The sequence below is a fragment of the Genypterus blacodes genome, unplaced genomic scaffold (genome assembly GCF_046128005.1).
Source record: "Genypterus blacodes isolate CSIRO-AG114 ecotype Tasmania unplaced genomic scaffold, CSIRO-AGI_Gbla_v1 ptg000438l_1, whole genome shotgun sequence".
NCBI lineage: Eukaryota > Metazoa > Chordata > Actinopteri > Ophidiiformes > Ophidiidae > Genypterus > Genypterus blacodes.
The window spans coordinates 5,539,627-5,553,516 of record NW_027467208.1 but is presented as its reverse complement, the minus strand read 5'-3'; the positions used below and the strand labels follow the sequence as shown (position 1 = coordinate 5,553,516).

Genomic DNA, 13,890 nt, shown 5'->3' with positions numbered 1-13,890 from the left:
ACGACCCGAGGAAAAAGCCGCCCTCCTTCTCCCAATGACTTCTCATTAGTAGGCTCTGCAGCAGCTCCCCGTGTACAATCCCCCTGTCGGAACGCTGAAGGTGACACAGCAGTTATAGTGGACTTTGATGGGGCACTGGGGAGCTGTACTTCATATCACAGGACTGCTTCCTCTGCAGAGTCGGAGGTTTCAACAATCAGCAGCTGCGACCATTTGGGAGGAAGGAGAAGAGAAAAATCTTCCTCCTCCTCCTCCTTCTGTGGCACGAAAAAGCGGGGGGGGGGGAGGCGGTGGAGACAGACACCGGTCCTCTGCCAGAGATTAACCTGCTCCGAGATGGCTCTCGCCCGCCGCCACATGTAATCGCGCCGCTGAATCATTAAATAACGGAGTGCGTTTTGAAGCTCTTACGGGAGCTTCCTACGCTAAATCACCGGCGGAGGGGAATAAAGGTTTGCTGCCCCCTACGAGGAAAAGAGGGAACGTCGTCAACATCTGCTCATTAAAAGTGAAAAGTAAACCTGTCTGCAGATGGGTGAACATGCTGGATTGATCTGTGGAGAGCAGGGTGCCTCTCCTCCGCTCCCTCTAAACAACCCTCTGGGACGGGAACCTGCTCCCGCGCTGTCGGCCTCCGGTTAGCGCCGGCCCCCGGACCACATTGCGTATTCAGCCGCCGACTACTGGGCCTGATTAAATCTGTATTTAATTGGATCAGATTTAGTCGTGATGGAGCGCTCCCCCCGGCGTTTAACCCGCGGTCCTCTGTCAAGTGAGACGGGAGGAAAAAAAAAAAAAACCCACTGTAGGGGAATTAGGAGCGGGAAATGAATACCAATGATAGGCTCTGCTAATAGCCGGCGCAGGACAAGTGGACCACCCCTGCAGGGCTTTGCAGAGAAGAATCAGAGCCGCCAGCTTATGTCTTCATGTGTGTGTTAAAGGGACACAGCCCCCCCTCCTCCCTTGATTAGCTCGACTTCAGGGCCATCAGGGTTGCGCAAAGACAGTTTCTTGTTAATTAGTTGTCTTTTATTTTTTCCTACTTTTGCAAACAGGAGCGGGCGACGCACGACTCGCCCGCATTCAGAAGGTTCTCCCTTTAATCAAATCTTCATCAATTTGCATGATTACATGTATAGTGTTCGGAAAGTGACAAAAGTGCGGCTGCGGAAAAATTGGCAATTAAAGCAACTTCTTACAGCGTGCGTATCGTGTGGGGATTATTTCTCCTTTAATGAATGAATGAGTTGAATTTTGAGTGTTGAGTTTGGAGTCTAGCCGTGTAACGTATCTTCCCGCGGGCTTAGAGCTCATCTCGGCACGGATCAAATAAAGCAGACGGCGTGGAGCTGCGGCCGCGTGTTAAACTGAGACGAGATTGAACGCCGCGCTCAGCAGAAAGTGCTCGGCGGCGGTCGTCGCCGGATGCGGAGGTACAGACCAATTACAGTAAGTGAGCTTGTGCTTTAAAGGAGAGCATCTCTGACGGTGCCGAGTGTGTGTTCAGCTGTTATTCCTTCCTCAACGTCTCTGATCCATCACGCAGACGGCTCGCCCCAAACAGTCCGGATTGTTTTTAACTCCTCGATCCTCGCATGGGCTCTCACAGAGCGCCGCTCGTTTGTTATTGCGAGGGGGCCTGAGGGAGAAGTTGTAGTGAGAAAGAAAGCTATACACACACACACGCGCAGTAAAAGAAACAATCTTATACCAGTGGCAATAAAAACAGCCTCTTTTGAGTAATTACAAGTATTTCGCCTTGCTCAAGGGCACCTTGACAAGTGTAAGTGTTGGGAGAGCTCCGGGTTGACCAGGCTCTCTCTCTCTCTCACACACACACACACACACACACACACACACACACACACACACACACACACACACACACACACACACACACACACACACACGACTTTGAATTAAGTGTCGTCTATATTTGCATTTCAAAGCATTAGCAGTTCAGCCTCTGCCGTGTATTTCTGCACGCGTGTCGTCTGTCATCTTTGTCTTGTTGACAGGTGGGGACTTATGTGACATCAGTGACTGTTCAGAGCTCCACGTCAAACGACTCATTAAGCTCCCCTGTTAGCTTAATGAGTCATTACGGCATTAACGCTCATATTTACATTGACAATACGGCGACTTCTTCTGCGGTGGCGTCACAATCGGCGTTCTGGATTCACCGCCTTAGTGGGGTTGACGTACTTGGTTGATTTCATCTAAAGTGAAACATTTTCCAGTTCCCTGACGCCAGAAGTTTGACTGTATCTCAGCAGTTGGTGGTGCTGAGATAATTAGTTTAGTGCCAAAAACAGAGACATCAGTGCTTTAAACACAGACGCTCTTTAATTTGTCAATTTATTCTGTGTGCACTTTGTACTTTCACAGATACATTTTTGTTTTGATCTCATTTTTTTAACACCTGCCCGGGGTCAAGCGAGTGAAAATTAGCCTCCCGGGCTGTTTTTTATTTTCCCGTTGATTAATGAGCTCAGACTAAATTTGCCTTCAGTCACCTCCGCCTGTTGTTTCCCAGGCCGGCCGAGCACACGGAGCGAAGGTCACTGATTAAAGATGTCATTCCTGAAATTGAATTGAAAAACGGACATTTGCATAGCAGGCAGTGGGAGAGGAAGAGGAGGGGGTAGAAGCTCGTGAGGAAGTGGGAACGCTGGGATGAGCTCCCTCTTTCTTCAGTACAATCAGGATGACAACAGGCTGACAATATAACCAAAATCTTCGCAATTAAAGAAACCCGAGCTGTGTGTTTATAAAGCAGCGGGACCTGCTCATAAATAACACACACACACACACCGTGATGGATGGTTGATGAACTGTCTAATGAAGGGGAGGCGGAGGGGCGGAGCAGGATTTCTGCTGAGGAACGATAATTTATTAATATCTTTTATAGATTTGAAAAGTGAGGCCTGACACACACACACACACACACACACACACACACACACACACACACACACACACACACACACACACACACACACACACACACACAGGGGGACGCAGGAATGCTAATGTCTGTGGCATTTATGAAACTGCTGTTATCTCCCTGGCACTGCGCATTAAGCTACAGATACGCTTTTCCCCGCCGCTAATTTACCTCGACGCGGTGGAAAGCGCTTAATGGAACCTCTAATTTGACCAAAAGTTCATTCCCGTTAAAGCAAAATTAAAGCATTTGCTAATTAAGAGATTACGAGCGGGGTTTTATAAACCGCAAATGCCAACACTGGGTCCAATCGGCGTTCATGTATGAGAGCAGAACTTCCACTCCACAGGTTTGGTGTTGACAGAAATGCAAAGATGAAAACTAAACCAGTCGATATTCCTGGAGATCACATAAAATCAACCCCGGATGTGAATTTGATTCTCTCTCTCTCTCTCTCTCTCTCTCTCTCTCTCTCTCTCTCTCTCTCTCTCTCTCTCTCTCTCTCTCTCTCTCTCTCTCTCTCTCTCTCTCTCTCTCTCTCTCTCTCTCTCTCTCTCTCTCTCTCTCTCTCTCTCTCTCTCTCTCTCTCTCTCTCTCTCTCTCTTCGTTGTGGCCCACCAATGCTTTTTAGCGGCGGCCGGGGCTCCCTGGGAATAAACCTCGCAGTATTAGACCAATTTCCACCGGAGGAATCCATCTTCCGCCGCCGCCGCGTGTCACACTTGCTTCTGCCGTCATAAACAACGACCCCGGGCTGTATGTGTTATTCTTCTCACTACATCATTTAACTCTACAGAACGGGCTCCCTCCCCTCTTTCTCTCTCTCTCCTTCCCTCCCCGCGTTTCCCGCTGTGTTCCCTTTGTCATTTGCCATATGAGCGATGCCAAATTCATTTCCTCGTGCCCTCCTCTTCCTCCTCCTCCTCTTCGGTCGCTGACGGGGCCCCGAGCTCGGACCCCCGTCATCGCCTGTCACCTGTGACACGGAGAGACGCCGTGTTGCTTCTTCGCATCATGTAGTAAATGAGTGTCATTTCCTTCTCTCTCTCTCTCTCTCTCTCTCTCTCCCTCCCCCTTTCCCTCTCTCCGTCTCTCAAAATCACCAAATGTGTTTACTAGATAGATAGATAGATAGATAGATAGAGTAATTGTTTGTGGAGCAGGTGTTGGAGGTCACTTCTCACTAATACAGATAATGAGAGTAGAACAAACAAGTCACCGCTAATAAACCCCGCCGGCGTGTTTCGCTGAGCCAAACAAACGCCCCGTGCAAACACGCCGGCCAGTTAACCGAAGCGCCACATTTAATGGAGTGGGCGTCGTGTCTCGCCTCGCCGGTTATTGTGGATGTTGGGGCGTTGTGTGTGTGTGTGTGTGTGGTTTTGGTGCCGTGCGGCCCTCGCGACGCATTTAATGTACGTGCAGGGAGAGGGGGGAAAGTGGCTCTGATGCGACTCCGAGCTGCGACGCGCCGGGTGTGAGAAGAAAAGGTTGAGGTCTTTAAAGATATTCCACTTCCTGACACGCCATTAATATTCTCCATACCCTCTCTTCCTCTTCCTCTCCTGTGTGCGAGTGCCCCCGTCCCCCTCCCCCCACACCCCCACACTCCTGCTCCACTCTCTGCCTTCACATATCCGTGCCCGCCTTATATCTGCCTCCTCCATCTCCTTTTCTTAATGCCCCCCCCCTCCCCTCCACCCCCCCAACCTCACTTTCTTTCTCTTCCTTTCGGTTGGAACTTTTTCCTCCCTCTTTTCTCTTCCTCTTCCTCCTGGGAAGTGGCACAGAATCCCTTTAAGTGCTGCAAAAGCAAATCTATTTATCATAACCATCTATCTCTTATGTATACTTTATGCTATAGTGAAAGACGCGCACACACACACACACACACACACACACACACACATATATATATAATTGCAGTGAACAAAACCCATGGCTTCTCTTATATGAACTTACAGACTGAAATTGAAAGTGCACACACACACACACGCACACACACAGAGCAGAGCAGAGAGTTAACTGATTTGTAAATAATGCATACACTATATAGGTGATTCACCCTCTACATAGCAATACAGCAATAAATGAAAAGGAGGAAAATGGGCAGAGCGGCGCCCCCTCTCTCCTCGAGCGCACGGCAATGCGGTTGAGCAAGGCAGCCTTCTGGGACCTCCTATTGACTCCACACGAGGTGAGGACCGAGCAGAGACGGGAGAGTGAAGCGAAAAGACAGAGGCAGGGCCACTCCCAGACTGTAACACACACCCCCCCCCCCCTGTTGCCTGTCTACCGTCGACCACCACGGCCAGAAACACACACACACACACAAAGAGGGAGAGAGAGAGAAGGAAAGAGAGAGAGCGAGAGCGAGAGAGGAGATATAATCATTACTCTGCTTTCACAAACAATCAGGCAAACAAGCCCAGATACACACACACACACACACACACGTACCCAGACAGACAACGAGACGTGAAAATGCCTTAATGCTACCTAATAGCAGCACACACACACACACACAGACACACACACACACACACACAGTCAGAGAGCACAGCAGGACATTGATATTCCATACACCCACACACAGCATGGTGAGGAGCTGGGATCTGGGCTTCTGTCCGCCTGTCTCCCAGTTTACACAGGACGCTGGTCCAGACACAGTCCTTCATTCAAGCGTCACACCCCGACGTTACCATCCCACAAATTCACAAATGAGACCCACACACACACACACACACACACACACACACACACACACACACACACACACACACACACACACACACACACACACACAGACAAGGCCCAAAGCTACCGGGACGAAAAGGCAGCTGAACCAACCGAATACACACCGCAAACAAGCAGGACGGCACCGCTGCATACAGGGTGGCACGTGGCCATGGGGACAGACGGGGGGGGGGGGGAGCGGCGGACAGGTAGATCAGTGGCGTCGCTCATATGTTCGCCATAATCTCGGCCATTAGTCAGGAGTAATGAATTCGTATTTTAGTGATAACAAGCTGCGAGGGGGGGCGGGGGGGGCAGCAGATCACCTCCAGCTCAGTCGAAATGGAAATAACACACACACACACACACACACACTGGTCCCCGTGTGGAAGCCGAGAGAGAGAGGGAGAGGGGAGAGGGGGGGAAGGAAAGCCCCCTCCTTAGCCCCTCTCCTCACATCCTCCCGCCACGGTCAGAGTGAGAGATGAGTCACGCATTGCCTAAATGAATCAATGGACGAAACACCAGGAATTAAAAAATGCGCCTGTGTTAGTAGAGAGATGTGATTATGCGCTGCGTCCCGTAGCTCATGTATTAACCATAACCGAATTTACACATCAAGGCGGCAAATGAATTCCAAATAGATTTTTGATGCGGGGCCCCTACACGAGACCTGATTAAATGATGAGGGGGGGGTGAAGACGGACAGAGAGGAGAGGAGCTGGTGTCACGGAGCAGGAAGGACTCCATATGTTCTATTGTGTGTGTGTGTGTGTGGGTCAAGGGGATAAATCCATCATGAACCCAGGCTTTCTCCAACAAATCCCTAACTTCCCAGACGTCTCTGTCACCCCCAAAAAAACTGCGACACGTGAGTTTCCCCGTCTAAGCAGGAGCCTCCAGCCTCTTCACGGGATTCTAACTCCCACTTTTCCGCCTGCAGGTAGCGTTCCCATCCAATCCCCTTTTATCGCACTTTCAAGCTCCAAAGACTTTGCTATCATATTAGTAATAGAACAGTTTCGCTTGAAGATGTTCCGATTTAAATGTTCCCTCTAACCGCGTGAGAAGGATACATTAAACCACTGGAGGTTGTGGCTGCCGCCGCCGCTAAAGGGGGTCAAATTACTTTTAGTCATTCCGGATGCGCCGAGCACTCGAGAGAGATTTCAATTTTCTTCAAATATTCTCATTACAGGGGCGACAGCTGCCAAAGGGTCTTAGGCCTTCCTATAATTACATCTTCAGTCGGAAAAATCTCAATTATAGCAGAATACCTAATTATTACACTCTTCATATTCAAAATTGCCCTCGCGTGAAAGAAAACGCCGGCGCCGTATCTCTCGCCCGCCCGAGCTGCGAGGACAGTATAGTCTCTAGTTTGGATGTCACGCCGCTGTTGTTAAGCACCTCGACAGCATTAGAGGAAGTACCTGCCACGCGGCTCCAGACCTGAAAGGAGCGAGCGGGGAACGAGATAGGACGGAGCACAAACCTGCCTCCTCGCTTCTCCTTCTTCTCCCTTCTTTTCCCCGAGCAGGAACTCTGATAACAGCGCTGCGAAACTCCGCCTGGCCCGCCTTACCTTAGTAAGTACCTGTCTGCTTTAATACCACGACAAATTATTTTCGCCCCCCTCCCTCAAAAGCCCAGGCCACCCTTGGTTCTTCCGAGCGTGTTGCAGCGCAGCGAGGTCCATTTCCAGAATAATCAAACTCTAGCCACTGACCGCCCGCCCGCCTATCGGAAGCTTTGATCTGTTTCCTTCACGGGAACCATTTCCATCATAGGGGCAATGTAATTTCCCAGTGGGAGAGGCGACTCCCACTGTTAGGCGCTGCAGAGACCACCCGTCGGAAAAGTTGGAAAGCCCTCTTTGTCAAAGCATTTGCATTCAAATCATTGAGTCTGAAATTGGTTCTACCTGCCTGGGACCGACTCCTGTGGGTTCCCAGTGTCGGTTAGCTGCGGTTCCATACCGTGGCAGTACGCCGCACGCTAATGGCTTTTGATGACACATGAAGGCCCGGCTATGTTTTTCTCCGCATTCCTCCAGAAAAGTTAACTCTTAGATTAGTCCTGTGGCACTTTTCCCTCAGAGTCCATTTGTCGGTATATGAGGGTATACGCCGCTCCATCACAGCGGCCCAATCAACCAAAACATAACTCGGGGTGGGATTAAAAGGTAGAATGCACAGGGATGGGAGCCTTCAAGGTTCATGCTTCCAAGGGGGAAAGTATGACATAATCACCGTCAACAAACCTTTTCCCCTCCTAGAGTGAAAGTTTGTGCCGTTATCGCCCCTTTATCATCCCCATAGAGATGCGTTCTATCTCCTATTGGGTTTGGAACCTTGATCAAACCAACATTGGGCAAAATGCAAGTGTTCAAGATTTCTATTATGTATGCACCTAAAAACGCCACAAAGAAGTGACGGGATGCTGCTGGGATGCGCTTAGAGTCGTAAACAAATCAGCTTTAAATGTCACTCAGACGCACGGTGAGAAAATTGGTAAAACAAACGTTTGACTGAAGTGAGGACGGCAGAATCTGTTATTAGCTCGTTAAGATCTGATGCTCTTTTATTCTATGTGGCAGAGGGATAATTTACATTTTGTTGAGTTGTCAGAGACTTGTTAAAACTCACATCTTTGTCATTTGTATTCAGCGTTGGCGTCTTGAAGCTTTCTCTTTCCCTCTTCCCTCTGCTGTGCTCACATCTGAGAGGCCGAGACCTTGTTTACTGTAGACGCGGTTAAACCCCTGAGCAGGCGAACGATGAGCCTGTGCTGATCAATTCTCAAACATGCTGCTACGAGGCGAAGCTCGACCTGAGCTTCCCGACGCTCGGCTACGAATACTTTGCGGCGATTTACTGACACTGTGAAATCAAATTAAAAATGCATTTGGCCATTGATCACCTGATGCATCCAGATTGATTGCTGCTCAGAAAGCAACCTTGTTGTGTTTTCGTCAGGACGGGGGGTCCACTCACCCTTCCCCGCGCTATATAACGTATCGATCAACACGCTCATCCTCGGATCCATACCGACCATTAAATATCCTTTCAGTGTCTCTCCGTCCATTTGCTCGACCCATCGCCGGATCCAGCGAGCTAAAAATGGCGAGGAAGCAGCTTCCTCACCGGTCCAATCACGCGCATTAATAAGCCGTCTGACACCGGCTCATAATGAAGCCAGGTGATGATGTAAAGTTAACTATCTATTTAACGCTTCTGCTCATGAAACTAATCTTCTGAAAGTCGGCAGCCACACAAAAACCCGAAGCACTCAAACGTGCATAAACACGTGAATAGTTGGAGATAGGAATACTTCATTAGAGAAGGGAGCGACGTTTCATTCAAAATGCAGCAAAAGGTCAGTGTGCACTTTTCAATCAGCATTTAAAGCACCTAGACACTGGAGGGGGGAGGGGGGAGGAGGGCTCCACGCTGTCTAATGTTGTTTGAGATGCCTGTGCGGCGCGATGAATGTGGAAAAGGAACAAATTGAATGCCTCGCGAGTAAGATGCATTTGTATGCAAAATTGGCGAGACAGTCCGGAGATGGAGGTGCGGGCAGGCGGGCGGGCAGATAGACGCGCGTAATCAGGTAGCAAATGTGCCCGTCTCCCCGCGTTTACGCCGCCATCCAGTCATGCCGTCTGGGGAGGAGGCGAGTGGCTATTGTCTCTGAGCGCCAGTCCACATGAATGACCCTGCATGTGTCCACGTTAGCATGGATGGACAATGGTGTGTGTGTGTGTGTGTGTGTGTGTGTGTGTGTGTGTGATTGTCTAGAAAAAGCACCAGCATACTCAGCCCGAATAATTCCCCTTCCATCTCCGGTAAAGCCTCTGCACGTCCTTCCTTCCCTCCCTGACTTTGGGGTCGACTCAATCTGTCTTCCCTTCGCTCTCCTCTCCTAGAGACAGATCTACTCTCCACCTCTCCAGCATGATCTCACCCAATCTCACCGCGACACCCACTACTTTCTCTCACAAGCTCTCTTTCTGCCTTTTAGCATTCCTCCCCTTCCCCCGGTGCGTCCTGATCCAGCCTTGCCCAGCACCGTCTTCATCGCTCTCTCCACCTGCCTCCTCCTCTGCTTTTCATTTCTCAGTAAAGATTCCCTTTACTACAACCGCATATCTCCAAACATTCCCCTGCTGAGGCGCCAGGTCTCCCCTCTGATCCACCGGGAACCACCTCCAAGTGGAGCTGGATCTCCAAACGCCCACACAGGCCGACCTGCCGGTTAATGAGCCTGTTGAGTACGACAGCACCTCGGCACCACATTGATCACAAGGCCTCCGTACCTCCGACTCTCAGGGAAGCTATTTGTCAAGGTGATCATTTATTTTGTAACACCAGATATGGCGAGCCGAGGACGGGGTCGCTTTTTTTCCTTGGTTGGGTGTAGGGGCCTGTCAGACACCGTCTCAGGTCCAAATGGGGGTCATAATAGGTAAAAATGAAACGCAGCAGGCAGTAACTCACAGAGGATCAAACAGAAACTGTGATGGAAGACTTTTATCTCGCTCAGGAGACATGAGGAGGGCGAATCAAACTCACTTTTCTTGCTATTCCCTCCCACGCCTGGGCAAAGACTTTTGAATCTGGTGTCCTGCTTAGTTATGAGCTCTACGGGAGAAACTTTAACTTGGTAGAGAGAGAAAGAGAGAGAGAGAGAGCAGGAGAGTGAATGAAAGCCGTGCACCGTTGTTTTGATCGTGCTGCCGTGGGGTGTCCAATTATGGAGATGCAGGCTGTCTAACCAGCCAGGCCAAACACGCGATCGGAGGAGGTGACGCCGACGCCGAGATGCGGCTCGTAGGTAGGCGAGGCCACCGCAGTGCACCGCTGCTCCCGCTTGCACTCAAGATGTTGCACATCTCCCCCCTCTAATTGGCAGATGGCCTCAGATGCGAGATGATTTAATGGCCTGCGTGTGTGTTTTTTCCTGCCTCAGTCAGCCATTAGCAGGGACATCTGTAACGAGTTGGCGAGGCACACTGCTGAGAGCGGAAGCTGAGAGCAACACTTTCTAATGGGGCGTAGTGCGGTCGTGACGGACTTGGGCGGTAATCAAAGCACTCTGAGCCATTTCTTTGGGCTGTAGTAATCAAGAAGTCTCGTTTGAAAATGACCAAAGCCAGGAAAAAGGACTAACCTTCACTAAATCACGCCGTCTGAGGCTGTCTGAGGAAAACTGCAGAAAATAATGAAACAGGACAGAGATGCGGGGGAATCGTCTCGGCTACAACCCCCAGAAGAGTTTAAATACAACACAGCAACAGATTTTACCGCCTTACCATAAAAACTCATTTTCATGGCCTCGCCACAAACAGTTTGGCTTCCAAACGAGAGCGTTTCTCGCAGCTGTGCCATAACCATCTGGGCTGAATGCCGTGCTCAAGGGTAACACATTAAGGCTGGTGCCGGAGTGTGGCCCTAAAGGCCTCCACTATCTGGATCTCTGCTGCCGCTGCTGCTGCTGCCTTCCTTCTCCTTGCTCCCTCCTGAGTTTGTCTCTATAACCAGAACCAGACGAGGGACAGAGTTGGATCGTTTAACAAGTGAGGCCTAAAGCTGGCTCTCTATGTGCGCAGACACAGTGGTGGTGAAGTGGACCGCAGCCTAAGGCCTTTTAAAGCTTGATGGCCATCAGTATTCTTGCCTTAGCCTCTGAGGATTTGTCTGCTACCTGCAAACTGGGTCAATTTTTGCATTATTTTACAGATTTGTGTCTCAGAGTGGAGAGAGAAGAGGTTTTGCACACGCAGGCATGTAAACTCACACCTGCACTTACTCTCTCACTCATACACACACTCTCGAACACACACACACACACACACACACACTCAAGCACACACACAGTCACCTGAATTCATTAATACAAACACATTTTTCAGGGAAATGTCATTTTAAAGTCACAAAAAGTGCCAACACTTAAATGAATTACTGCCCTAAACAGCCATACCTGTGCTGTGACAGAACACACACACACACACAAGTGAACAATTAAAACTGACAGACGGGACAAAGACTGATTGTTATACTGACTCAGATCCGTGCAGGTTTATCACTCACTGAACACACACCGGCCCTGAAACAAAGGCTCCCCTAATTTGACTCCTCTCTATTCACATCACACTCACGGGATTAACTGCAGTGATAAATCTAAAATACTTTTTGAATGCGACTCTCTGCCTTCCAGTGTGAACACCGGCGAGGAGGCCGCGATAGTGCCGCAGCGTCTCCTCGCCCGCTTCCATCGCCTTCTCTCTGCACTGTTTAATCTGTGAACACCTTCAGATATTTGGATTATCCTCCATCCACACACAGTCAAACCACTCCCATACAATGTCTGGTATTAATCATCGACGTGTATTCTGTAGCTGAGGGCTCGGGAGGTGAATGAATGACCGCGAGCAGATGGGGGGCAGTAATGAGATGCAGCAGAGAAAGGGAATTGAGGGGGGACAGGCCGGCTGGTGAGGCACAGAAGAAAAATAAGAGCGGGGAGAAAATAACCAAGTATGAGATAGAGAGAGACGATAGAAGAGACCCGAGTCTGAGGTGAATACAAATGGACGGAGGATACATAGATAGAGGAGGGGAGGTGTGTGTGGGGAGAGGAGAGGAGATAAAAGAATGTGAGAAAGATGGATTCACTGTTGGCTAATGAGAAGACAAAGGCAGTAGAATCCACATCGATCTCTGCCCCACAGCAAGCTGGCTTTATAGCTCACAGGTGAGAGACAGAGAGAGAGAGAGAGAAGGGAAGAGAGAGAGAGGAGAGGAGGGGAGGGGAGGGAGAGAGAGGGAGAGGGGGAGAGAGAGAGAGAGAGAGAGAGAGAGCGAGAGGAGCCTGGGGAAGCTTACCTGAGGTAAGCAACCCTTACTGCTGGAGGAGGAATCCAAGGATAGGCTCCTGTGTGTGTGTGTGTGTGTGTGTGTGTGTGTGTGTGTGTGTGTGTGAGAGAGAGTGGAAGAGATAGAGTGAGTGAGAGAGACTGCATACATTAATGTGTGTCCTGTGTGTGTAGCAGATTTCAGTCAATTTCAGCATTCTATTTGAATTATGGATGCGGGCAGAATACGGGTGGAGGCGCGTAACTAAAGAAGAAGACAACCCCCAAACTGAAAGCGACACACAACAAACGGGCCATTAACGTTAGACTGGTCGACAAACCACACATTTAGTAGCCAAGGCGGCAAAAATAAAGTGACTATTTCAATATTTCAGACGTCATTAATGAGTTTTGGTGGAGTTTTCTCGGGCTGAATTGTGTACAAACAGACAAAGAAAGACGTAGAAGAAGAACAACAACAAACAAGTATTGAGCCCAGGTGCGTGGCGCGCGGCACTTACAGGAGGTTGGAGCTGTTCCAGTACACCGCATGTCGGTCGCTGCCTCTCGACAGGTGCAAGTCGGTGAGCGCCAGCGTGATGAGACTGAGGGAGATGGTTGCGAGCGCCATAATCCCCCTTCCGGTGCCGGTCCAGCACATTGGTTTCTCTTACCCCCCCACCCCCTCCACCACACACACACGAACACACACTCTCTCTCCTCTCTCTCTCTCCGCCTTCTGCGTCCCAGTCCCCCTTGAGTGTGTGTGTGTGTGTGTGTATGTGTGTGTGTGTCCCCTCGGGCAAGGCGCTTCGTTCACAACATCCCAGCGGTCCAGAGAGAAACAAACGCCGCTGGTAAGTTTCACAGGTGCCGCCGCGCAGGGTCGAGTTCTTACTGGGTTACGTGTTCTTCAACTTAAATCCCATCGCGACGAGACCCGCACGGGATTCTTCTTCTTCTTCTTCTCACGTGTCCAAACCTGTCCGGACTTCTTCTTCTTCTTCTCTGACGCGTTGCGCACTTTCGGCGTCTCTCTCTCTCGCGCGCGCTCTCTCTCTCTTCTTCTTTTTTTTATATTTGGCAGTTCGGGAACAACACGGCCAACGAGCAATAAGGCGAGAAAACGCGACCACGCAAGCGGCGGGCGGTGTTTACGCAGGATTTAAAATCACCCAAAGGCGCCTGATTCTCCTGTCACGGTCCTCTCCTCCTCCTCATCACCACCATCATCATCATCACAGGCAGCAGCAGCAGCAGCAGCATCCACACTCGGCGCTGCAAACCCGCCCTCTGATGGCCAGGATGCGCTCACACGTCCATCCAAGCAGCCTGCCCCGCCCCCTGC

General features: G+C 50.2%; 1 protein-coding gene across 1 annotated transcript in view; it reads right to left on the bottom strand.

Moving 5' to 3' along the window:
- efna3a (ephrin-A3a) overlaps positions 1–13,496 on the bottom strand; it is a 43,668-nt gene extending 30,172 nt beyond the window's left edge. Inside the window, exon 1 of the mRNA XM_076139444.1 lies at positions 13,064–13,496. Within this exon, the coding sequence (XP_075995559.1) occupies positions 13,064–13,203 (140 nt within the window). The 5' untranslated portion in view covers positions 13,204–13,496. The remainder of the gene's footprint in view (positions 1–13,063) is intronic.
- Positions 13,497–13,890: the final 394 nt, after the last annotated feature.